Raw genomic sequence first — 25,924 nt, forward strand, 5'->3', positions numbered from 1 at the left:
ATGTACGATACTCGTCGTCTTTTTTTCTTTTCGCCATCTTCTTCGTCGAAGGGTTAGCTTTGAGCTAATGACCGAGCAGACGCAGTCTCAGACTGATTCAAAAGGGGGCGTTTACCTGTTTTACCCAGCAACGGCAAACGTAGGCCAGTATCATCCAATTAAAATAATGGACAATTGCTCCTGCAGCCCTGAACAGGACATGCGCAGTGAAAAATCGATGGATGGATTAAAACAAGTGAGAATATTTTGTTTTATCTGCGAGCCATATGCAATCATCAAAAGAGCCACATCTGGCTCGCGAGCCATAGGTTCCCGACCCCTGCCGTAGGCTAACGCTGGACCCGTAGGCTAGCGCTGGACCCGTAGACTAACGCTGGACCCGTAGACTAACACTGGACCCGTAGGCTAACGCTGGACCCGTAGGCTAACACTGGACCCGTAGACATAACGCTGGACCCGTAGGCTAGCGCTGGACCCGTAGACTAACACTGGACCCGTAGACTAACACTGGACCCGTAGGCTAACGCTGGAACCCGTAGACTTAACACTGGACCCGTAGGCTAACACTGGAACCCATAGACTAACGCTGGAACCCGTAGACTAACGCCGGACCCGTAGACTAACGCTGGAACCCGTAGACTAACGCTGGAACCCGTAGGCTAACGCCGGACCCGTAGACTAACGCTGGAACCTGTAGGCTAACGCTGGAACCCATAGACTAACGCTGGAACCTGTAGACTAACGCTGGAGCCCGTAGACTAACGCTGGAACCCGTAGAGTGACAATCGGAGATTCTCAGAGACCCACAGACATACATAGAGGCCCACACAGATTCACACAGAGACCCACAGACATACATAGAGACCCTGCAGACCGCACCCCTGACGCTTACAGTGAGGGAAAAAAGTATTTGATCCCCTGCTGATTTTGTACGCTTGCCCACTGACAAAGCAATGATCAGTCTATAATTTTAATGGTAGGTTTATTTGAACAGTGAGAGACAGAATTACAACAACAAAATCCAGAAAAACGCATGTCAAAATTTTTATAAATTGATTTGGGCAAACATACAAACTTACATAGAGACCCGCAGACTTACATAGAGACCCACACAGATTCACATAGAGACTCACAAACTTACATAGAGACCCGCAGACTTACATAGAGACCCACACAGATTCACATAGAGACTCACAGACTTACATAGAGACCCGCAGACTTACATAGAGACCCACACAGATTCACAGAGACTCACAGACTTGCATAGAGACCCGCAGACTTACATAGAGACCCACACAGATTCACATAGAGACTCACAGACTTACATAGAGACCCGCAGACTTACATAGAGACCCACACAGATTCACATAGAGACTCACAAACTTACATAGAGACCCACACAGATTCACATAGAGACTCACAGACTTACATAGAGACCCGCAGACTTACATAGAGACCCACACAGATTCACATAGAGACTCACAGACTTACATAGAGACCCGCAGACTTACATAGAGACCCACACAGATTCATATAGAGACTCACAGACTTACATAGAGACCCACACAGATTCACATAGAGACTCACAGACTTACATAGAGACCCACAGACTTACATAGAGACCCACACAGATTCACATAGAGACTCACAGACTTACATAGAGACCCACACAAATTCACATAGAGACTCACAGACTTACATAGAGACCTACACAAATTCACATAGACTCACAGACTTACATAGAGACCCACAGACTTACATAGAGACCCACACAGATTCACATAGAGACTCACAGACTTACATAGAGACCCACACAAATTCACATAGAGACTCACAGACTTACATAGAGACCCACACAAATTCACATAGAGACTCACAGACTTACATAGAGACCCACACAAATTCACATAGAGACTCACAGACTTACATAGAGACCCACAGACTTACATAGAGACCCACACAGATTCACATAGAGACTCACAGACTTACATAGAGACCCACACAAATTCACATAGAGACTCACAGACTTACATAGAGACCCACACAAATTCACATAGAGACTCACAGACTTACATAGAGACCCACACAGATTCACATAGAGACTCACAGACTTACATAGAGACCCACAGACTTACATAGAGACCCACACAGATTCACATAGAGACTCACAGACTTACATAGAGACCCACAGACTTACATAGAGACCCACACAGATTCACATAGAGACTCACAGACTTACATAGAGACCCGTAGACTTACATAGAGACCCACACAGATTCATATAGAGACTCACAGACTTACATAGAGACCCACACAGATTCACATAGAGACTCACAGACTTACATAGAGACCCACAGACTTACATAGAGACCCACACAGATTCATATAGAGACTCACAGACTTACATAGAGACCCACACAAATTCACATAGAGACTCACAGACTTACATAGAGACCCACACAAATTCACATAGAGACTCACAGACTTACATAGAGACCCACACAGATTCACATAGAGACTCACAGACTTACATAGAGACCCGCAGACTTACATAGAGACCCACACAGATTCACATAGAGACTCACAGACTTACATAGAGACCCGCAGACTTACATAGAGACCCACACAGATTCATATAGAGACCCGCAGACTTACATAGAGACTCACACAGATTCATATAGAGACTCACAGACTTACATAGAGACCCACACAGATTCACATAGAGACTCACAGACTTACATAGAGACCCACAGACTTACATAGAGACCCACACAGATTCACATAGAGACTCACAGACTTACATAGAGACCCACACAAATTCACATAGAGACTCACAGACTTACATAGAGACCCGCAGACTTACATAGAGACCCACACAGATTCACATAGAGACTCACAGACTTACATAGAGACCCGCAGACTTTCATAGAGACCCACACAGATTCACATAGAGACTCACAGACTTACATAGAGACCCGCAGACTTACATAGAGACCCACACAGATTCACATAGAGACTCACAGACTTACATAGAGACCCGCAGACTTACATAGAGGCCCACACAGAATCACATAGAGACTCACAGACTTACATAGAGACCCACAGACTTACATAGAGACCCACACAGATTCACATAGAGACTCACAGACTTACATAGAGACCCGCAGGCTTTCATAGAGACCCACACAGATTCGCATAGAGACTCACAGACTTACATAGAGACCCACACAAATTCACATAGAGACTCACAGACTTACATAGAGACCCACACAGATTCACATAGAGACTCACAGACTTACATAGAGACCCACACAAATTCACATAAAGATTCACAGACTTACATAGAGACCCACACAGATTCACATAGAGACTCACAGACTTACATAGAGACCCGCAGGCTTTCATAGAGACCCACACAGATTCACATAGAGACTCACAGACTTACATAGAGACCTGCAGACTTACCGAATTCTATATTTTTGTTGCCGACACCCCCCCCCCGTCGCTCCCCATCTTACGCTATCAATCGATCCGTCGAGGATATATCATCGCCGCGCCGATTCGTTGGCACGCGACGATGCGCGGATGGAGTAATGCCCGTCGGTTAGTACGGAGCCGCGTCAAACGCAGACCCCTCCCCCCACCCCGTCCCCCCGTCCCCCCCACCCCGTCCCCCCGTCCCCCCGCCTTCTTTTGATTGGCTGACGTCCGCCCGCTCGCGAGTTCCGTCTTGGCGTCGCGTCGCGGCCCGCGCGGCAAATTCGCCCAACCGGCGCGCCGGAGTCGCCGGTGCCGGCGGCTCTCCGCTCGCGCCGCCGCCGCTGCCGTGGTGTTTACGTTGCCCGTGTCGCCCTCTCCGCCTCCCGGCAAACCGCAGGAGCTTCATAGCCGAGATGCAGCTCTTCATCAAGAAGCTGGGACGAAGTGAGAACTCGCGTCGTCACTGTCGCCATCGTCGCCATCATCATCGTCACTGTCGCCACTGTCGTCACTGTCGCCATCATCGTCACTGTCGCCATTATCGTCGTCACTGTCGCCATCGTCACTGTCGTCACTGTCGTCACTGTCGTCACTGTCGCCACTGTCGCCATCATCATCGTCACTGTCGCCATCATCATCGTCACTGTCGTCGTCCTCATCGCCACTGTCGTCACTGTCGCCATCATCATCACTGTCGCCATCATCATCGTCACTGTCGCCATCATCATCGTCACTGTCGCCATCATCATCGTCACTGTCGTCATCATCGCCACTGTCGTCACTGTCGCCATCATCATCGCCACTGTCGTCACTGTCGCCATCATCATCGTCACTGTCGTCACTGTCGCCACTGTCGCCATCATCATCACTGTCGCCATCATCATCGTCACTGTCGCCATCATCATCGTCACTGTCGCCACTGTTGCCACTGTCGTCACTGTCGTCATCATCGTCACTGTCGTCACTGTCGCCATCATCATCGTCACTGTCGTCACTGTCGTCACTGTCGTCACTGTCGTCACTGTCGTCACTGTCGTCACTGTCGTCACTGTCGTCACTGTCATCATCATCGTCACTGTCGCCACTGTCGTCACTGTCGTCATCATCATCGTCACTGTCGTCACTGTCGTCATCGTCACTGTCGCCATCATCATCGTCACTGTCGTCACTGTCGCCATCATCGTCACTGTCGCCATCATCATCGTCACTGTCGTCACTGTCGCCATCATCGTCACTGTCGCCATCATCATCGTCACTGTCGTCACTGTCGTCATGATCACCGCCGCCGCCGGCACCACAACCGTCGCAACGATCACGGCACCGCCTGCAGCCCCTTGCGTATCCCACCCCCCACATCTCCCCACGTGTCCCCCCCCCCCCCACATCTCCTCGCGTGTCCCCCCCCCCCCCACATCTCCTCGCGTGTCCCCTCCCCCCACATCTCCTCGCGTGTCCCCCCCCCCCCCCACATCTCCTCGCGTGTCCCCCCCCCCCCCACATCTCCTCGCGTGTCCCCTCCCCCCACATCTCCTCGCGTGTCCCCTCCCCCCCCACATCTCCCCGCACCCCCTTGCACCCTCCTCACCGTCTCCACGCGGTCGCCGCCCCGTCCCGCGCCCTGCCGCTGTGCCTCTCCTTCGTCTAAATCCCCCCCCCCCCGCCCCCCCCGCCCCCCCCCCCCCGCCCCCCCACCCCGCCCCCCCCCCCGACAGAGATCTTTGCGCGCGAGCACGGCTCCAACAAGAAGCTGGCGGCCCAGTCGTGCGCTCTGTCGCTGGTGCGCCAGCTCTACCACCTGGGCGTGGTGGAGCCCTTCTCAGGCCAGACCAAGAAGAAGGAGATCGAGGCCGTGAGCTACGGGGGGGGGGGGGCCTGGGGGGGGGGGGCCTGGGGGGTGGGGGGGTAGGGGGTGCCTGGGGGGGGGGCATACCTGGGGGGGGGGGGGTGGCGGTGCTTACACGTCGCACCGCGCACCCCGGCCACTCATCATTTGAGGCCGAGCCGACCTAGGGGCGGGGAGGCCCCAGGATGGGGGGGGGGGCGCCATGAGCTGGGGTGGAACCCCCGGGGGGCCGTAGGTAGGCCCAGCGGCGCGCCAACCGCTGGCGCTGCCGCCACGTGTCACCCCACGTGTCACCCCACGTGTCACCCCACGTGTCACCCACGTGTCACCCCACGTGTCACCCACGTGTCACCCCACGTGTCACCCACGTGTCACCCCACGTGTCACCCTCGTGTCACCCCACGTGTCACCCCACGTGTCACCCACGTGTCACCCAAGTGTCACCCACGTGTCACCCACGTGTCACCCCACGTGTCACCCACGTGTCACCCAAGTGTCACCCACGTGTCACCCCACGTGTCACCCTCGTGTCACCCACGTGTCACCCTCGTGTCACCCTACGTGTCACCCACGTGTCACCCACGTGTCACCCTCGTGTCACCCAAGTGTCACCCCACGTGTCACCCACGTGTCACCCACGTGTCACCCTCGTGTCACCCTCGTGTCACCCCACGTGTCACCCACGTGTCACCCTCGTGTCACCCACGTGTCACCCACGTGTCACCCCACGTGTCACCCACGTGTCACCCACGTGTCACCCCACGTGTCACCCACGTGTCACCCTCGTGTCACCCACGTGTCACCCACGTGTCACCCACGTGTCACCCACGTGTCACCCACGTGTCACCCACGTGTCACCCACGTATCACCCCACGTGTCACCCTCGTGTCACCCACGTGTCACCCTCGTGTCACCCACGTGTCACCCCACGTGTCACCCACGTGTCACCCACGTGTCACCCACGTGTCACCCACGTGTCACCCCACGTGTCACCCACGTGTCACCCACGTGTCACCCACGTGTCACCCCACGTGTCACCCACGTGTCACCCACGTGTCACCCACGTGTCACCCAAGTGTCACCCCACGTGTCACCCACGTGTCACCCACGTGTCACCCACGTGTCACCCCACGTGTCACCCACGTGTCACCCTCGTGTCACCCTCGTGTCACCCACGTGTCACCCACGTGTCACCCACGTGTCACCCACGTGTCACCCACGTGTCACCCTCGTGTCACCCCACGTGTCACCCACGTGTCACCCACGTGTCACCCCACGTGTCACCCACGTGTCACCCACGTGTCACCCCACGTGTCACCCTCGTGTCACCCCACGTGTCACCCACGTGTCACCCCACGTGTCACCCTCGTGTCACCCACGTGTCACCCACGTGTCACCCCACGTGTCACCCACGTGTCACCCACGTGTCACCCCACGTGTCACCCACGTGTCACCCACGTGTCACCCACGTGTCACCCACGTGTCACCCTCGTGTCACCCACGTGTCACCCACGTGTCACCCACGTGTCACCCACGTGTCACCCACGTGTCACCCTCGTGTCACCCTCGTGTCACCCACGTGTCACCCCACGTGTCACCCCACGTGTCACCCCACGTGTCACCCCACGTGTCACCCATGTGTCACCCACGTGTCACCCCACGTGTCACCCACGTGTCACCCACGTGTCACCCACGTGTCACCCACGTGTCACCCACGTCACCGCCCCCCTCACCACCCTCTCGCCCCTGCCCCCCACCCCCCGCGGTGCAGCTGGAGCCCTTTAACGTGGTGGTCCCTCCTGAGGTGGAGGAGCAGCTGCACGGCGTGGTGCAGGAGCTGGGCCTGCAGCCTGTGCCCCCGGTGAGCAACCATCCTGACCCTCACAGCCTGACCCTGACCCTTAACCTGACCTTACCGTGACCTTACCCTGACACCCTGACCTTACCCTGACACCCTGACCTTACCCTGACACCCTGACCTTACCGAGACCTTATCCTGACACCCTGACCTTACCCTGACACCCTGACCTTAACATGACCTTAACGTGACCTTACCCTGACCCTTAACCTGACCCTTACCCTGACACCCTGACCTTACCCTGACACCCTGACCTTACCCTGACACCCTGACCTTACCCTGATCCTTAAAGCCTCACCCTTACGGCCTGACCTTACCCTGACCCTTACCCTGACCTTACCGTGACCTTACCCTGATCCTTAAAGCCTCACCCTTACGGCCTGACCTTACCGTGACTCTTACCCTGACCTTACCGTGACCTTACCCTGATCCTTAAAGCCTAACCCTTACAGCCTGACCTTACCCTTACCCTGACCTTACCGTGACCTTACCCTGATCCTTAAAGCCTAACCCTTACAGCCTGACCTTACCCTGACCCTTACCGTGACCTTACCGTGACCTTACCCTGACCCTTACCCTGGCATTTACCCTGACCCTTACCCTGACCCTTACCCTGACACTTACTCTGACACCCTGACCCTTGCCCTGATACCCTGACCCTTACCCTTTGCCTGTGTGTCCACCTGCCTGGGTATTTTGTGCCATCAGACACTCCACCCCCATCAGCTCCCCAATTGGTGATGGAGCAGTTGTGGAGAGAGAGTGGAGAGTTTCCTGTACCTGGGCAGTGTGCTCATGACCGGCTCCACTTTGACAGCAGAGGTCTCGCACTGAATCAGTCGAGCTGCATTATCTTTTCAGCGACTGCGTAACGCTTCGGGTCTTCTCGGCCACGGTCATGCCCTCCCTTCTCCACGCTTGCGAAACGTGGACCTCCCTAATGGAACATTCAGGCTGGTCCTGCCTCCGATCTAGCCTGGGTTTAACCAGCAGGCTGGATTGTGTGAAGAGCTCACAAATCCTTGAAAGATCTGGACACGTTCCCATCGGTGAGCTCCTCTGGCAGGCAAGGCTGCGCTGGCTGGGTCATGTAGCCCGCATGCCAAGTCACCGCATGCCTAAACAGCTTTTGTTTGACCGCATAGAGGGGGCTAAATGGGCGCGGCACGGGCTAGAGAAGAGATGGAGTGATGCAGTACGGGAGGATGTGGAGCTGGGTGGACTTGCCGATGACCGGTACCAGCGGTGTCAAGATCGGCTTCTATAGAGGAGGCTCGGGAAGGACGCTACTGCTACCGGGGCAGTTGGAGGCAGTCGCCCTCCAGCAACAACGGAGGGCAGAGGAGCGACGCTCACAACAACGAGCGGAGCGCCGGGCGGCTAAAATGCACGTGGTGCATCTGCCAGTCATCTCAGTCAGCCCATGGCACCACCTGGGTCTGTACCGTGACCTCCTCCTGCACCTAGCCTGGCACAGTAGGGGGTTACAGCTGGCGGTGCATCTACCGGTTATCTCAGTCAGCCGACCCGTGGCACCTGCTGGGTCTGTACCGTGACCTCCTCCTGCACCTAGCCTGGCACAGTAGGGGGTTACAGCTGGTGGTGCATCTACCGGTCATCTCAGTCAGCCGACCCGTGGCACCTGCTGGGTCTGTCCCGAGACCTCCTCCTGCACCTAGCCTGGCACAGTTGGGGGGTTACAGCTGGTGGTGCATCTACCTGGTCATCTCAGTCAGCCGACCCGTGGCACCTGCTGGGTCTGTCCCGAGACCTCCTGCCAGCGGGCCTTCGACACTTCAAGTGATTGCTTCAACGTACACATAGCCCCGGCACAAGCGCCGTGGTGCCGTCACCGCCACTTGGTGGCGGTTGTTGTTGTGGTTGTTGAGCTCCGTGCCGGCCCTCACAAAGGTGCTCCTCGCTAACGGCACTTGACCCAACGGCCTCTGAAGGTTTCGATTTGAAGCTTTCGTGACTGCAAGGATTCGTCTTCTTTGGTTCTTTCGGTAAAGTCATCCACCACGTGGAATGAGAATAAAATAATAAATTGATAAAATAAAATAACGCGGTAAAATTCTCACGACGTTTCGGCCACAACACAAGCGGCCTTCTTCAGGTGAAAGGAACAGACCTCTGTCGTCCCGACACGTTCATTGAAGCTCTGTCGTCCCGACGGGTCTGTTCCTTTCACCTGAAGAAGGCCGCTTGCGTTGTGGCCGAAACGTCGTGAGAATTTTATTGTGTTATTTTATCAACTTATTATTTTATTCTCATTCTACGTGGTGGTGACTTTACAGAAAGAACCAAAGAAGATGAGTCTCTGAAGGCTACACGGATCCATATTTTTTTGCGCGCGTGCCCCCCTCCCCCCCTCCCCCCGCGTGCCCCCCTCCCCCCCTCTCCACCTCCCCCCCCCCCTCACCACCGTGTAGGCGGCCAATCCGGGGGAGGCGGTGAGCCTCACGGTGAACAAGCTGGCTCACTTTGAGCCGTCTGCACGCCAGACCTTCACCGGCGTCGTGCCCTGGTCGCCGCCGCAGATGAACTGGAACCCGTGGACGAGCGGCAACATCGACGAGGGTCCGCTCGCCACCGTGAGACGCTCGCTCGCACGCTCGCACGCTCACACACTCGCACGCTCACACACTCGCACGCTCACACGCTCGCACGCTCACACGCCACCGTGAGACGCTCGCTCGCACACACGCTCGCACGCACGCTCGCTCGCACGCTCGCCACCGTGAGACGCTCGCACGCTCGCACGGACACGTGTGCTCGCACAAAGACGAAGACAAAAGATGCCCCGTGTAGCCTGCAACGGACTGTAGGGGGCGAGCGCTGCTAGCGAGCAGCAGCGCCTGCGAAGGCCGGCACGGCACACGACGGGGGTGGGGGTGGCCAGCACCGCGCCCGGCCGCCTTTGTCTCCCCCAGTGGCGATGTTTACTGCACACCGCACCGGGTGCTCATTTGAGGCCGGGTCGACCTAAGGGAGGAGGCCCAGGACCGGTTCAGATAATCGTCGCTGGGTGGTGGTGGTGGTGGTGTTGGCCGTGAGCGGGAATCGAAGTCTGGTCGCCGGGTTCGTAGCGCAGCGTGGCGCTAACCGCTACTACACTGCCGCGTACACACACATGCACACACACGCACACGTACACACACGCACACGCGTGCACATGCACGCGTACGCACAGACACATGCGTGTACATGCGCGGAGCACACACGCGCGTACAAAGACGCGCGTACAAAGACAAAGGTCCCCCAAGTGCTGTTAGGCCGGCACGGCACGGCGCCCGACCGCCTTTGTCTCCCCCAGTGGCGATGTTTGCTGCACACCGCACCAGGTGCTCATTTGAGGCCGGGTCGACCTAGGGGAGGAGGCCCAGGACCAGTTCGGATGATCGTCACCGGTGTTTGTGGCCGCGAGCAGGAATCAAACTCGGGGTCGCTGGGTTCCTAGTGCAGCGCGCTGACTGCTACACTACCACTCTCTATGCACGTACACACGTACACACACACGCATGCATATGTACACACACGTGTGTGCGTACCCGAGGTGAGGCTGCTGCTGATGATGATGATGGATATGCTTACGTCGCTGATGATGCTGATGATGATGCTGCTGCTGATTGCGATGGCGAATCTGCCGATGTTTCTGGTGACGATAATGATGCTGACGCTGATGATCACAACGACGATGATGCTTCTGCTGCTGATGACGATGATGACGACGATGATGACGATGGTGATGACGAAAACGGTGATGATGGGGACGCTGACGAAGACGATGATGCTGATGATGACGACGATGACGACGATGACGACGATGACGCTGATGACGACGGTGACGATGGCGACGCTGACGAAGACGATGATGACGACGATGATGACAATGATGCTGATGACGAAAACGGTGACGATGGGGACGCTGACGAAGACGATGATGCTGATGACGATGATGACGATGATGCTGATGACGATGATGACGACGATGACGTTGATGACGACGACGACAGTGACGATGGCGACGCTGACGAAGACGACGATGATGATGATGACGACGACGATGATGATGACGACGACGATGACGATGATGATGATGATGACGATGATGATGATGACGACGATGACGCTGACGACGACGACAATGATGATGATGATGACGACGACGACGATGATGATGATGACGACGGCGGCGGCGGTGGTGGTGGTGGTGTCGCGTGCGTGGCAGGCGACCCCGGAGATGGTCAGCAGGGATCTGCACAGCGCCCTCATCTACAAGATGGAGAACGACGACAGCTACAAGCAGGCACGCCGTTGAATCCGAATCTTGATTTATTACCGGAGCAGGAATCCGATGAGCTTATTATAGCACGATGCAACATTTTCACAGATTTCCAGTAAGCGGGCACGGGTGGTCTAGAACCTTAAAACAACAACAAAAACACGATGGAGGAGTGCAAAGTATAGTGAAGGTAAAAAAATATATATTAAATTTTGATTTAAAGCTTTCGTTACTGCAGGGATTCATATTCTTGAGTTCTTTCGGTAAAGTCACCACGTAGAAGGGAAATAATATAATAACAATACGAAATATTGCTTTATATTTTCATTATTTTTTTACCGAAAGAACCAAGAATATATATTTTTGGTTCTTTCGGTAAAGTCACGTAGATAGGGAAACAATAAAATAGTAAAAATATAAAACAATAAAATTCTCACGACGTTTCGACTTGCAACACAAGCAATCATCGTCAGGTGTGAAAACCACAGCAAGAACATTTGAAAAATGTTTTTTTAAACGTTAGCACCACGCAGAGCAATTTGGCAATAATTTAGAGGAGGGGGGAGACGAAAATAATGGATGTGGTCTGAAAGCCACCTGATGATCATTGCTTGTGTTGCAGTCGTAACGTCGTGAGAATTTTATTGTTTTATATATTTTTTATTTTATTGTTTCCCTACCTACGTGGTGACGTTACCGAAAGAACCAAGAATATGAATCCCTGCAGTCACGAAAGCTTTAAATCAAAATTTAACCAAGAATATGTAAAAAAAAAATAACTTTAAAAAAAATACACGTACAAATAATTTTTTTTTTTATAATCCTGATTTTAAGTTTTGGTGACTGCAAGGAATCCCCCATAGTCTTTTGGTTGTATCGTCAAAGTCATCACGTATTTATTATAATTATTTTACCAGCTAAGGCCCACCGAGCAAATTAACTTATTTTTCAGAAGCCACCTTGCCACCCAAGGTGATAGCTCAACAAAGTGACTCGTCATCACGTGGACACCGATGGCAGCAGATGAATCTACAATAACCTTGGAAGTTATTCTGGATTTGAAGTTTTCCATGACTGCAAGGGATCCATGCTCTTTGGCATCTTTCGGGTGAAGTCGTCACGTAGATGAAAAAATGTAAGAAAATAATAATGAAAATAATAAAATGATAATAACTAGGTTAAATCACGACGTTTCGGCCGCGCAACGCAAGCGTCCGTTAATTTGCTCGGCGGGCCTTGGCTAGTTGCGTCCGCTGGCGTCACGGCCGAAATGTCGCGATTTAATTTAGTTGTTTTCGTTTTATTCTTTTCATCATTCCTCTTATCATTTTTCACCTACGTGATGAGTTTCGCCGAAAGGACCAAATAGTTGTGGAACCTTCAAGTAACGTAGACGCAGTCTTGATTCGAAGCTTCCGTGTACTGCAGGTAAAGTCATCACGTGGTGGGTAGAAAATTAACGGGTCGCCACGTTTCCATCGCAGCGCGAGCGACCGCCATCGGGCGAGACAAACGCGGCAGGAGAACTGCTGACGTTAAAAGAAGAGCTGGTTGCGGCGGCGATCTTCGTCCTGATGATGGTCGCTTGTGTTGCGATGGAAACGACGTGACCTATTAATTTTCTACCTACGTGAGAGAGAGCTTGTTGCGGTGGCAGCTGCTGTTTCTCCGACGTCAGCAGTTCTCCCGCTGCATTTGTTTCACCTGATCACGGTTCATTCTTGATTTGAAGCTTTCGAGACTGCAAGGAAATCCACGCACTTTTGGTACTTTCGGTAAAGTCATCACGCGGGTAGAAAAATAATAGATCCCGACGTTTCAATCGCAACTCAAGCGACCGTCATCAGGCGAAACAAACACAGCAGGAGGAGCTGCTGACGTAGGAGAAAGAGCTTGTTGCAACACAAGCAGTCGTCATCAGGTGGGACAACCACAGCAAAAGAAAAACTGCCGATTGTCCCACCTGATGACGATTGCTTGTGTTGCGATGGAAAAGTCGTGACCTATAAATTTTCTCTCTACGTGAGAGAGAGCTTGTTGCGGCGACAGCAGAGGCAGCAGCTGTTTCTCCGACGTCAGCAGTTCTCCCGCTGCATTTGTTTCGCCCGATCACGGTTCAATCTTGATTTGAAGCTTTGGTGACTGCAAGGAAATCCACGCACTTTTGGTTCTTTGGGTAAAGTCATCACGTAGTAGGCAGCAAAAGAAACAAATGAAAAAACTAAATTAAATCGCGACGTTTCGGAGGCAACACAAGCTTCCCCCGTCTTCAGGTGGGGAACCGTTACAGCCAAAAACCACTGTAATTAAGTGAAGAGCAATAAGTTGTGACTTGTTGTCACGTTGTCTGTTAGAAAACTCTTAACAGACAAATGTTGATTTAAAGCTTTCGTGACTGCAGGGATTCATACTCTTGGTTCTAGATTTGAAGCTTTCGTGACTGCAAGGATCCATACTCTTTGGCTCTATTCGGTAAAGTCACGTAGGTAAAAAAATAAAAATTCCCTTTTCACACCATCAATAGGTAAACTCCCCCTCCCCCCCCCCGCGCCAACCAGTATGTGCACCCGCATGTACACTACCTCTATGCTAAGTCGGCCAATCAAATGCTAATTTTTTTTATGCTAATTCTTTTGTCAAGGCACCTTGTTTCCTCGCACACAGCCTAAAGGTCCGCGGTCTGAGCGTGACTGTGTTTCACTCCAGCTCTGTCCTCGAGACAGCCTGGTCCCTTCACCTGATGAAGGCCACTTGTGTTGTGGCCGAAACGTTGTGATTTGTTTGCTATTTATTTATTTATTTTCCTGCGTGACTTTACCGAATAGAGCCAAAGAGTATGTTCTTGGTTCTTTCGGTAAAGTCACCACCACGTAGAAGGGAAACAATAAAACAATTAAAAAAAATATCTAAAACAATAGAATTCTCACAGCAAGAACATTTTCTTGCTGTGGTTTTCACACCTGATGATGATTGCTTGTGTTGCAGTCGAAACGTCGTGAGAATTTTATTGTTTTGTATTTTTTATTATTTTATTGTTTCCCTTCTACGCGACTCTAAACAGACAAGTGGAAATCCTCCCCGTAGAGGGCATTCATTCTAGATTTGAAGTTTTCTTGACTGCAGGGATCCACACACTTTGATTCTTTCGGTGAAGTCGCCACCACGTTGGTAGCAAATTGACTTCACCGAAAGAACGGTGAAGTCAAGAGGAAGACGAGGAAGATTATGGCCGATTTCTCCCACCCTGGACACTCTCTGTTTCAGCTACTCCCCTCCGGCAGAAGGCTTCGGTCCATCAGGACCAAAACCTCACGCCATAAAAACAGTTTCTTCCCATCTGCTGCTGGCCTGTTAAACAAGGCCAAGGGCTAACACTGTTTTTAACATTTGATCTACATAACGACACGTTGCTGATATTAACTATGTTTCCCTATTTGTATTTTTAAATTATATCTTAAAGCTATTTTATATTCGATATTTATTTAATTTTATATACTTCAGCCCCTTAGTGTTAGACTTTTAACCCTTATTATAGTAAGACTTGTTTAAAACTTATTTAAGATTTTAGATTCCTATATGTTGAATGTATGCACCATCCTGCCAAAGTAAATTCCGTGTCGGTGTGAACTTACATGGCGAATAAAACCCTTTCTGATTCTGAACCAAGCAGTCACATAGACCTTCTATGTGTCGTCCCGACAGGTTTGTTCCTTTCACCTGAAGAAGGCCACTTGTGTTGTGGCCGAAACGTCGTGAGAATTTTATCGTGTTATTTTATTATTTTATTCTCATTCTACGTGGTGACTTTACCGAAAGAGCCAAACGGTCACACAGACTCATCATGTTTCATTGGCTCCTGGCCCGGCACGTCGCCCTGTCGGTCCTGGTGACGATTTGTCGATCAACGTTGATGGAATTCGTGAGCAGTAATTGACGAGTGTCGATCAATATTGATGGATCCGTGATCGATGTTGATGTGTCCGTGATAAATAATTGACGACCGTGGCGGTGGTGGTGGTGGTTGAGTCTGCGGCGACTGTCGGTGACTGGCGGTTGTGGTGGTGGCGGTGGTAGTGGCGACTATCAGTGACTGTGTGGGTGGTGGTGGTGGCGACTGTTTCAGTGACTGTGGCGGTTGTGGTGGCGGTGGTAGTGGTGACGACTGTCAGTGACTGTGGCAGTGATCATGTAGGTGGTGGTGGCGACTGTGTCAGTGATTGTGGTGGTTGTGGCGGTGACTGTGGTAGTGGTGGTGACCGTGGTGGTGGCGACTGTCAGTGGCTGAGGTGGTTGTGGCGGTGACGGTGGTGGTGACCGTGGTGGTGGTGGTCGTGGTGGTGGTGACCGTGGTGGTGGCCGTGGTGGTGGTCGTGGTGGTGGTGACCGTGGTGGTGACCGTGGTGGTGGTCGTGGTGGTGGTCGTGGTGGTTACCGTGGTGGTGGTGACCGTGGTGGTGACCGTTGTGGTGGTGGTGACCGTGGTGACCGTGGTGGTCGTGGTGGTGACCGTGGTGGTGGTGACCGTGGTGGTGGTGGTGACCGTGGTGGTGGTGACCGTGGTGGTGGTGACCGTGGTGGTGGTGGTGACCGTGGTGGTGACCGTGGTGGTCGTGGTGGTGACCGTGGTGGTGGTGGCCGTGTCAGTGGCTGTGGTGGTGGTGACGACCAATGGTGGTGGTGACCGTGATGATGATGGTGGTGGTGATTGTGTTGACTGTGTCAGTGACCGTGCGTGTCCCCTCCCGCCCAAACCCCCCCCCAACCCGGCGCAGATGAGCGGCGAGCGGCTTCAGCTGCCGATGGCCGAGTTCCGTGAACAGCTGCTGACGGCGGTGCGGGAGCACTCCGTGGTGATCGTACGCGGCCAGACGGGCTGCGGCAAAACCACGCAGGTGCCGCAGTTCATCCTCGACCAGTTCATCCTGGACGGCCACGGAGCCGACTGCAGCATCGTCGTCACGCAGGTACCTAACGACCACCCCCCCTCCTCACCGCCACCACCGCCACCACCGCCACCACCACCACCACGACACCACTGCCACCACCACCGACACCACCGCCACACAACCGCAACACCCACCACCACACCCCCACCACACCCTGACGCCTGCTGTATATTTGAAGTTTGCACGTGGCGAGATGTTAACTGTCTCGCCTGGTATGCAGGAGGTCGTGGGTTCCATCCCGACCCTGATGACTCCTGCTGTATATTTGGATTTGCATGTGGCTAGGAGATGTTAAATACCTCGCCTGGTGTACAGGAGGTCGTGGGTTCAATAATGACCCTGACGCCTGCTGTATATGTGGATTTGCATGTGGCTAGGAGATGTTAACTACCTCGCCTGGTATGCAGGAGGCCGTGGGTTCCATCCCGACCCTGATGACTCCTGCTGTATATTTGGATTTGCATGTGGCTAGGAGATGTTAACTACCTCGTCTGGTATACAGGAGGTCGTGGGTTCAATAATGACCCTGACGCCTGCTGTATATGTGGATTTGCATGTGGCTAGGAGATGTTAACTACCTCGCCTGGTATGCAGGAGGCCGTGGGTTCCATCCCAATCCTGATGACTCCTGCTGTATATTTGGAGTTTGCATGTGGCTAGGAGATGTTAACCACCTCGCCTGGTATGCAGGTGGTCGTGGGTTCAATAATGACCCTGACGCCTGCTGTATATTTGGAGTTTGCATGTGGCTAGGAGATGTTAACTACCTCGCCTGGTATGCAGGTGGTCGTGGGTTCTTGCCCGACCCTGACGCCTGCTGTATATTTGGAGTTTCCATGTGGCTAGGAGATGTTAACTACCTCGCCTGGTATACAGGTGGTCGTGGGTTCGAGCCCGACCCTGATGCCTGCTGTATATTTGGAGTTTGCATGTGGCTAGGAGATGTTAACTACCTCGCCAGGTATGCAGGAGTTTGTGGGTTCGAGCCCGACCCTAACGCCTTTCTGCTGTACATATTTGGATTTTGCGTGTGCCTCTCTGTCTCTCTCTCACTCATCGTGGTGGTCGTGTGGATTTTTGTTCCTCTGATCGTCCTCCGGTTTTTTCCCCTCCACATTTGAGAATCGACGTCACGCGTTTTAGAGGGTGTTTGGCTGCGGCCGTAAATTTCCGCGCGGTGATGATGGTGATGATGACGAGCCACTTCGTTGAAGCCGTCACTTGCGACCGAAAAAGAGCTGCGGTTGATCGACATTATCCGCCGGTCCCCGGGCTGATCCGGCAAAACCGCTCCAAAGGCTGTGACCAGCCCCGCGATTGGCACTGCCGTGCGTGTGACTAAACACAGTCGCTACGCTTGATTTCAGTGTCAAGGAACAATTCAGCTCACTCTACACTACATGCAACTTAATGAAAATACTGCACGTATATCCACATCAGCCCCATGCAGAGTCTTCGATAATTGCGGTGGTGAGTACGGTGCAGTAAATACGGTAACTTTTTTCACGGTAGGATATTCATTTTTGGCTATTTCTGTGCTTTTTTTATACCAATTTGACACCGTAAACAAATTTAAAACACTTTTGATTTTAAAGCTTTCGTGACTGCAGTGATTCATATTCTTGGTTCTTTCGGTAAAGTCACGTTGAAGGGAAACAATAAAATAATAAAATATATATAAAACAATAAAATTCTCACGACGTTTCGACTGCAACACAAGCAGCCATCATCAGGTGTGAAAACTAACGGCAAGAACATTTGAAAGAAGTGGCGGTTTGTATTTATTTCTTATTTTTAAACGTTAGCACCACGGATAGCTATCGAAACGTCGTGAGAATTTTATTGTTTTATATATATTTTATTGTTTCCCTTCAACGTTACTTTACCGAAAGAACCAAGAATATGAATCACTGCAGTCACGGAAGCTTTAAATCAAAATTTAACCGCCTCTACGGGGAGGCTTTCCACATAACAACAAACTCCGGGATAAGAAGGCTCAGCTGATCGAGTTTCTCACCTTTCTGAAGAGATGCCGCGACTCTGTGGTAATACCAATCCGTGGCGCTAACGTTTAAAGATAAATAAATGAAGACCGCCACTTCTTCCAAATGTTCTTGCCGTTGGTTTTCAACACCTGATGATGACTGCTTGTGTTGCAGTCGAAACGTCGTGAGAATTTTATTGTTTTATATATATTTTATTATTTTATTGCTTCCCTTCAACCGTGACTTTACCGAAAGAACCAAGAATATAAATTTTAAAACGCCTTTAAACAAACGTAGAGCGCAACACGTAACAGAAATATCACTCGCTCATTGTTTTTTTTCGGTAAAGTCACGTATGTAGAGATACAATAAAATTGTATTAAAGCAAAAAACAATCGCGACGTTTCGATCACAACGCAAGCGATCTTCATCAAAGTGTCAAGAACAAACCACGGAGGTAAATACAACAATAAAAAGATGAGAGACGAGAATTCAACAAGCCTGAAAAAAACATTACGTGAAGCACATCCAGTCAGACCAACAATACAGTTAGACACTTCCTGGCGGACCACGAATTTCAGAGGAGTGTTCAATTTCGTGTTCAACCTTTGGATTGCACGTACCGGCATAGATAGAATGAAAAAATACGAGGTACACGGTCGGTACTAATACATATGCAAGTCCACCAAGAGGTAATGTATTTCTACCGACCGTGTACCTCGTATTTTTCATTCTATCTATGCCGGTATGTGCAATCCAAAGGTTGAACACGAAATTTAACACTCCTCTGAAATTCGTGGTCCGCCAGGATGTGTCTAACTGTGTTGTTGGCCTGACTGGATGTGGCTTCACGTAATGTTTTGTCAGGCTTGTTGAATTCTCGTCTCTCATCTTTTTGTGTTTGTATTTACCTCCGTGATTTGTTCTTGACGCCTGATGAAGATCGCTTGCGCTGTGATCGAAACGTCGCGATTGTTTTTTTTCTGTTTGAACATCATTTTATTGTACCTCTACACACGCGACTTTACCGAAAAAAAACCAATGGGTCATTTTGTGCAGTCACGAAAGCTTTAATAACACGAACATCGTTCAAGAACGCGCAAAAATGTTAAATAGCGATGATGATGATGATAATTCGTGATTGTAGGGCGTCTTTGAAAGTCCCCGCCCGACCCCCCCCCCCACCACCAAGCCGGTGGATTATTATCGCCGATCGACCGCATATAGCTCTGGTGACGAAATCCGGTCACTCGGCCGTTCGGCGCCCCGTGCCGAGAAATCAACCGGCGGCGGCGGCGGCGCCACGGGGGGGGGCTTTACCGTCCTGGTTACCGTTGTCGTTGTCGTTGTTGCCGCCTCGCCAGCCGCGCCGCATCAGCGCCGTGTCGGTGGCCGAGCGGGTGGCCTTCGAGCGTGGCGAGGACGTGGGCCAGAGCTGCGGCTACAGCGTGCGCTTCGAGTCCATCCTGCCAAGGCCCCACGGCAGCATCCTCTTCTGCACCGTCGGTAACTCACGCACGCACGCACCGTGGCTACTGGGGCCACAACCGGCACCGCCAACAAAAACAAAGACAAAGATCTCCACCGCCCCCCCCCCTCCCCCGCCGCCGTACGTGTAGCCTTAACAGACTGTTGGGGAAAGTGCCGTTAGCGAGTAGCAGCACCTATAATCCTTAGTTCTTTCGGTAAAGTCACGTTGAAGGGAAACAACAACAAAATAATAAAATATATATTTCATTATTTTGTTGTGAAATATATATGAAATATATATTTCATTATTTTGTTGTTGTTTCCCTTCAACTAGACTTTACCGAAAGAACTAAGAATATGAATTACTGCAGTCACGAAAGCTTTAAATCAAAATTTAGCAGCACCTAATGAAGGCTGGAACGGCGCACGGAGGGAGCGGGTGGTCAATGCCACGCCCGGCCGCCTTTGTCTCCCCAGCGGCGATTGTTTTTTTGTTTTTTTTACACACCGCACTCGGTACTCATTTGAGGCTGAGTCGACCCACGTGAAGGCCCAGGAACCGGTTCAGATAATCGTCACCGGTGTCGGTGGCCGTGAACGGGAATCGAACTCGGGTCGCCGGGTTCGTAGCGCAGCGTAGCGCTAACCGCTACTACACCACCGCTCCCACATACAACAACAACAACAACAACCGCCATTCGCCACTAAGTGGCGGTGACGTCACCACGACGCTTGTGCCAGGCCATGTGCACCTTGAGGCCACGTGAAGTGTCCCGCACACACAGACTAACACACACACTCGCCCAAATACACAAAGACAAAGATCCCCCCGTGTAGCCTTAACAGACTGTAGGGGCAAGTGCTGTTAGCGAGCACCTATGAAGGCCGGCACGGCGCACCATGGGGGTGGGTGGCCAGCACCACGCCCTGCCCGTCCGCCTTTGTCTCCCCGGTGGCGATATTTCCTCAGCGTGCGCATGTGTGTGTGTGTATGCTGATCAGAGCGTGCGCGTGTGTGCTGACTGGAGTGTGTGTGTGTGTGTATGTTGACCGGAGCGTGCACGTGTGTGCTAATCAGAGTGTGTGTGTGTGCTGACCAGAGTGTGTGTGTGTGCTGACTGGAGTGTGTGTGTGTGCTGACTGGAGTGTGTGTGTGTTTGTGTGTGCTGACTGGAGTGTGTGTGTGCTGACTGGAGCATGTGTGTGTGTGCTGACTGGAGTGAGCGTGTGTGTGCTGACTGGAGTGAGTGTGTGTGTGTGTGCTGATCGGAGTGTGTGTGTGTGCTGATCGGAGTGTGTGTGTGTGCTGACTGGTGTGTGTGTGTGCTGACTGGAGTGTGTGTGTGTGTGTGTGCTGACTGGAGCGTGTGTGTGTGCTGACTGGAGCGTGTGTGTGTGTGTACTGACTGGAGCGTGTGTGTGTGTGTGCTGACCGGAGCGTGTGTGTGTGTGCTGACCGGAGCGTGTGTGTGTGTGCTGACTGGAGCCTGAGTGTGTGTGTGCTGACTGGAGTGTATGTGTGTGCTGACTGGAGCGTGTGAGTGTGTGTGCTGATCGGAGTGTGTGTGTGTGCTGACTGGAGTGTGTGCTGACTGGAGTGTGTGTGTGTGTGTGCTGACTGGAGCATGTGTGTGTGTGCTGACTGGAGCGTGTGTGTGTGTGTGCTGACTGGAGTGTGTGTGTGTGTGCTGACTGGAGCGTGAGTGTGTGTGTGTGCTGACTGGAGTGTGTGTGTGTGTGTGTTGACTGGAGCGTGTGAGTGTGTGTGCTGACCGGAGTGTGTGTGTGTGCTGACTGGAGTGAGTGTGTGTGTGTGTGCTGACTGGAGCGTGTGTGTGTGTGTGCTGACTGGAGCATGTGTGTGTGCTGACTGGAACATGTGTGTGTGTGTGCTGACCGGAGTGTGTGTGTGTTGACTGGAGTGTGTGTGTGTGTGTTGACTGGAGTGTGTGTGTGTGTGCTGACTGGAGCGTGTGTGTGTGCGCTGACTGGAGTGTGTCTGTGTGTGCTGACTGGAGTGTGTGTGTGTTGACTGGAGTGTGTGTGTGTTGACTGGAGTGTGTGTGTGCTGACTGGAGTGTGTGTGTGTTGACTGGAGTGTATGTGTGTGTGCTGACTGGAGTGTGTGTGTGTGTGTGCTGACTGGAGCGTGTGTGTGTGTGTGTTGACTGGAGTGTATGTGTGTGTGCTGACTGCAGTGTGTGTGTGTGTGTGCTGACTGGAGCGTGTGTGTGTGTGTGCTGACTGGAGTGTGTCTGTGCTGACTGGAGCGTGTGTGTGTGCTGACTGGAGCGTGTGTTTGTGTGTGTGCTGACTGGAGCGTGTGTGTGCTGACTGGAGTGAGTGAGTGTGTGTGTGCTGACCAGAGTGTGTGTGTGTGTGTGTGCTGACCAGAGTGTGTGTGTGCTGACTGGAGTGTGTGTGTGTGTGCTGACTGGAGCGTGTGTGTGTGTGTGTGTGCTGACCGAGTGTGTGTGTGCTGACTGGAGTGAGTGTGTGTGTGCTGACTGGAGCGTGTGTGTGTGTGTGCTGACTGGAGTGTGTGTGTGTGTGCTGACTGGAGCGTGTGTGTGTGTGCTGATGGAGCGTGTGTGTGTGTGTGCTGACTGGAGTGTGTGTGTGTGTGCTGACTGGAGTGTGTGTGTGTGCTGACTGGAGTGTGTGTGTGTGCACGTGTGTGCTGACCAGAGTGTGTGTGTGTGTGTGCTGACTGGAGCCTGTGTGTGTGTGCTGACTGGAGTGAGTGTGTGTGTGTGTGTGCTGACTGGAGCGTGTGTGTGTGTGTGCTGACTGGAGCGTGTGTGTGTGCTGACCGGAGTGTGTGTCTGCTGACTGGAGCGTGTGTGTGTGCTGACCGGAGTGTGTGTGTGTGTGTGTGTTGACTGGAGCGTGTGTGTGTGCTGACTGGAGTGAGTGTGTGTGTGTGTGTGCTGACTGGAGTGAGTGTGTGTGTGTGTGTGCTGACTGGAGTGAGTGTGTGTGTGTGCTGACCGGAGTGTGTGTGTGTGCTGACTGGAGTGAGTGTGTGTGTGTGCTGACTGGAGCGTGTGTGTGTGTGTGTGCTGACTGGAGTGAGTGTGTGTGTGTGCTGACCGGAGTGTGTGTGTGTGTGTGCTGACTGGAGTGTGTGTGTGTGCTGACCGGAGTGTGTGTGTGCTGACCGGAGTGTGTGTGTGCTGACCGGAGTGTGTGTGTGTGTGTGCTGACTGGAGTGAGTGTGTGTGTGTGTGCTGACTGGAGTGTGTGTGTGTGTGCTGACTGGAGTGAGTGTGTGTGTGTGCTGACTGGAGCGTGTGTGTGCTGACTGGAGCGTGTGTGTGTGTGCTGACTGGAGTGAGCGTGTGTGTGCTGACTGGAGTGTGTGTGTGCTGACCGGAGTGTGTGTGTGCTGACTGGAGTGAGTGTGTGTGTCTGCTGACGCTGACTGGAGTGAGTGTGTGTGTGTGCTGACTGGAGTGAGTGTGTGTGTGTGCTGACTGGAGCGTGTGTGTGTGTGCTGACTGGAGTGAGTGTGTGTGTGTGTGTGTGTGCTGACTGGAGTGTGTGTGTGTGCTGACTGGAGCGTGTGTGTGTGTGTGCTGACTGGAGTGAGTGTGTGTGTGTGCTGACTGGAGTGAGTGTGTGTGTGTGTGTGCTGACTGGAGCGTATGTGTGTGTGTGCTGACTGGAGCGTGTGTGTGTGTGCTGACTGGAGCGTGTGCGTGTGTGTGTGTGCTGACTGGAGTGTGTGTGTGTGTGCTGACCGGTGTGAGTGTGTGTGTGTGCTGACTGGAGTGTGTGTGTGTGTGTGCTGACTGGAGTGTGTGTGTGCTGACCGGAGTGTGTGTGTGTGTGCTGACCGGTGTGAGTGTGTGTGTGTGCTGACTGGAGTGTGTGTGTGTGTGCTGACCGGAGTGCGTGTGTGCTGACCGGAGTGCGTGTGTGTGTGCTGACTGGAGCGTGTATGTGTGTGTGTGCTGACTGGAGTGTGTGTGTGTGTGTGCTGACTGGAGTGAGTGTGTGTGTGTGCTGACCGGAGTGTGTGTGTGTGTGTGCTGACTGGAGTGTGTGTGTGTGCTGACCGGAGTGTGTGTGTGCTGACCGGAGTGTGTGTGTGCTGACCGGAGTGAGTGTGTGTGTGTGCTGACTGGAGTGAGTGTGTGTGTGTGCTGACTGGAGCGTGTGTGTGCTGACTGGAGCGTGTGTGTGTGTGCTGACTGGAGTGAGCGTGTGTGTGCTGACTGGAGTGTGTGTGTGCTGACCGGAGTGTGTGTGTGCTGACTGGAGTGAGTGTGTGTGTCTGCTGACTGGAGTGAGTGTGTGTGTGTGCTGACTGGAGTGAGTGTGTGTGTGTGCTGACTGGAGCGTGTGTGTGTGTGCTGACTGGAGTGAGTGTGTGTGTGTGCTGACTGGAGTGTGTGTGTGTGCTGACTGGAGCGTGTGTGTATGTGTGTGCTGACTGGAGTGAGTGTGTGTGTGTGCTGACTGGAGTGAGTGTGTGTGTGTGTGTGTGCTGACTGGAGCGTATGTGTGTGTGTGCTGACTGGAGCGTGTGTGTGTGTGCTGACTGGAGCGTGTGTGTGTGTGTGCTGACTGGAGTGTGTGTGTGTGTGCTGACCGGTGTGAGTGTGTGTGTGTGCTGACTGGAGTGTGTGTGTGTGTGTGCTGACTGGAGTGTGTGTGTGCTGACCGGAGTGTGTGTGTGTGTGCTGACCGGTGTGAGTGTGTGTGTGTGCTGACTGGCGTGTGTGTGTGCTGACCGGAGTGCGTGTGTGTGTGCTGACTGGAGCGTGTGTGTGTGTGTGTGCTGACTGGAGTGTGTGTGTGTGTGTGCTGACTGGAGTGAGTGTGTGTGTGTGCTGACCGGAGTGTGTGTGTGTGTGTGCTGACTGGAGTGTGTGTGCTGACCGGAGTGTGTGTGTGCTGACCGGAGTGTGTGTGTGCTGACCGGAGTGAGTGTGTGTGTGTGCTGACTGGAGTGAGTGTGTGTGTGTGCTGACTGGAGCGTGTGTGTGCTGACTGGAGCGTGTGTGTGTGTGCTGACTGGAGTGAGCGTGTGTGTGCTGACTGGAGTGTGTGTGTGCTGACCGGAGTGTGTGTGTGCTGACTGGAGTGAGTGTGTGTGTCTGCTGACTGGAGTGAGTGTGTGTGTGTGCTGACTGGAGTGAGTGTGTGTGTGTGCTGACTGGAGCGTGTGTGTGTGTGCTGACTGGAGTGAGTGTGTGTGTGTGTGTGCTGACTGGAGTGTGTGTGTGTGTGTGCTGACTGGAGCGTGTGTGTATGTGTGTGCTGACTGGAGTGAGTGTGTGTGTGTGCTGACTGGAGTGAGTGTGTGTGTGTGCTGACTGGAGCGTATGTGTGTGTGTGCTGACTGGAGCGTATGTGTGTGTGTGCTGACTGGAGCGTGTGCGTGTGTGTGTGCTGACTGGAGTGTGTGTGTGTGTGCTGACCGGTGTGAGTGTGTGTGTGTGCTGACTGGAGTGTGTGTGTGTGTGTGCTGACTGGAGTGTGTGTGTGCTGACCGGAGTGTGTGTGTGTGTGCTGACCGGTGTGAGTGTGTGTGTGTGCTGACTGGAGTGTGTGTGTGTGTGCTGACTGGAGTGTGTGTGTGCTGACCGGAGTGCGTGTGTGTGTGCTGACTGGAGAGTGTGTGTGTGTGCTGACTGGAGTGTGTGTGTGCTGACCGGAGTGCGTGTGTGTGTGCTGACTGGAGAGTGTGTGTGTGTGTGCTGACTGGAGCGTGTGTGTGTGTGTGCCGCCCCCACCGCCTACAGGTGTGCTGCTGAGGAAGCTGGAGTCCGGCCTGCGGGGCATCAGTCACGTGATCGTGGACGAGATCCACGAGAGGGACCTCAACGTGAGCCATCGCTCCACACCCGTCCATCCGTGTGTCCGCGTGGCAGTGTGCCGTGCGGCTGCCACCCCACCCGTCCGTCTGTGTGTCTGTACGGGTCTCTGTGGGTCTCTGTGAGTGTGGGTCTGTGTGGGTCTCTATGGGTCTCTGTGAGTCTCTGTGAGTGTGGGTCTCTGTGGGTCTCTGTGAGTGTGGGTCTGTGTGGGTCTCTATGGTTGTGGGTC

At 53.0% G+C, this 25,924-nt stretch overlaps 1 protein-coding gene across 2 annotated transcripts in view; it reads left to right on the forward strand.

Moving 5' to 3' along the window:
* The window catches only part of DHX9 (DExH-box helicase 9), an 84,418-nt gene that overhangs the window by 23,021 nt on the left and 35,473 nt on the right, over positions 1 to 25,924 (forward strand). For both annotated transcript variants that reach the window (XM_076056067.1, XM_076056068.1), the window contains 8 exons: positions 3,878 to 3,924; positions 5,193 to 5,329; positions 7,095 to 7,184; positions 9,614 to 9,775; positions 11,413 to 11,490; positions 16,239 to 16,430; positions 19,762 to 19,903; positions 25,621 to 25,703. In XM_076056067.1, coding sequence (XP_075912182.1) covers positions 3,878 to 3,924; positions 5,193 to 5,329; positions 7,095 to 7,184; positions 9,614 to 9,775; positions 11,413 to 11,490; positions 16,239 to 16,430; positions 19,762 to 19,903; positions 25,621 to 25,703 — 931 coding nt within the window. The remainder of the gene's footprint in view (positions 1 to 3,877; positions 3,925 to 5,192; positions 5,330 to 7,094; positions 7,185 to 9,613; positions 9,776 to 11,412; positions 11,491 to 16,238; positions 16,431 to 19,761; positions 19,904 to 25,620; positions 25,704 to 25,924) is intronic.

Source organism: Petromyzon marinus, chromosome 74, assembly GCF_048934315.1.
Source record: "Petromyzon marinus isolate PM22_M1 ecotype Great Lakes invasive population chromosome 74, UKy_Petmar_22M1.pri1.0, whole genome shotgun sequence".
In the NCBI taxonomy this organism is placed as follows: Eukaryota; Metazoa; Chordata; class Hyperoartia; order Petromyzontiformes; family Petromyzontidae; genus Petromyzon; species Petromyzon marinus.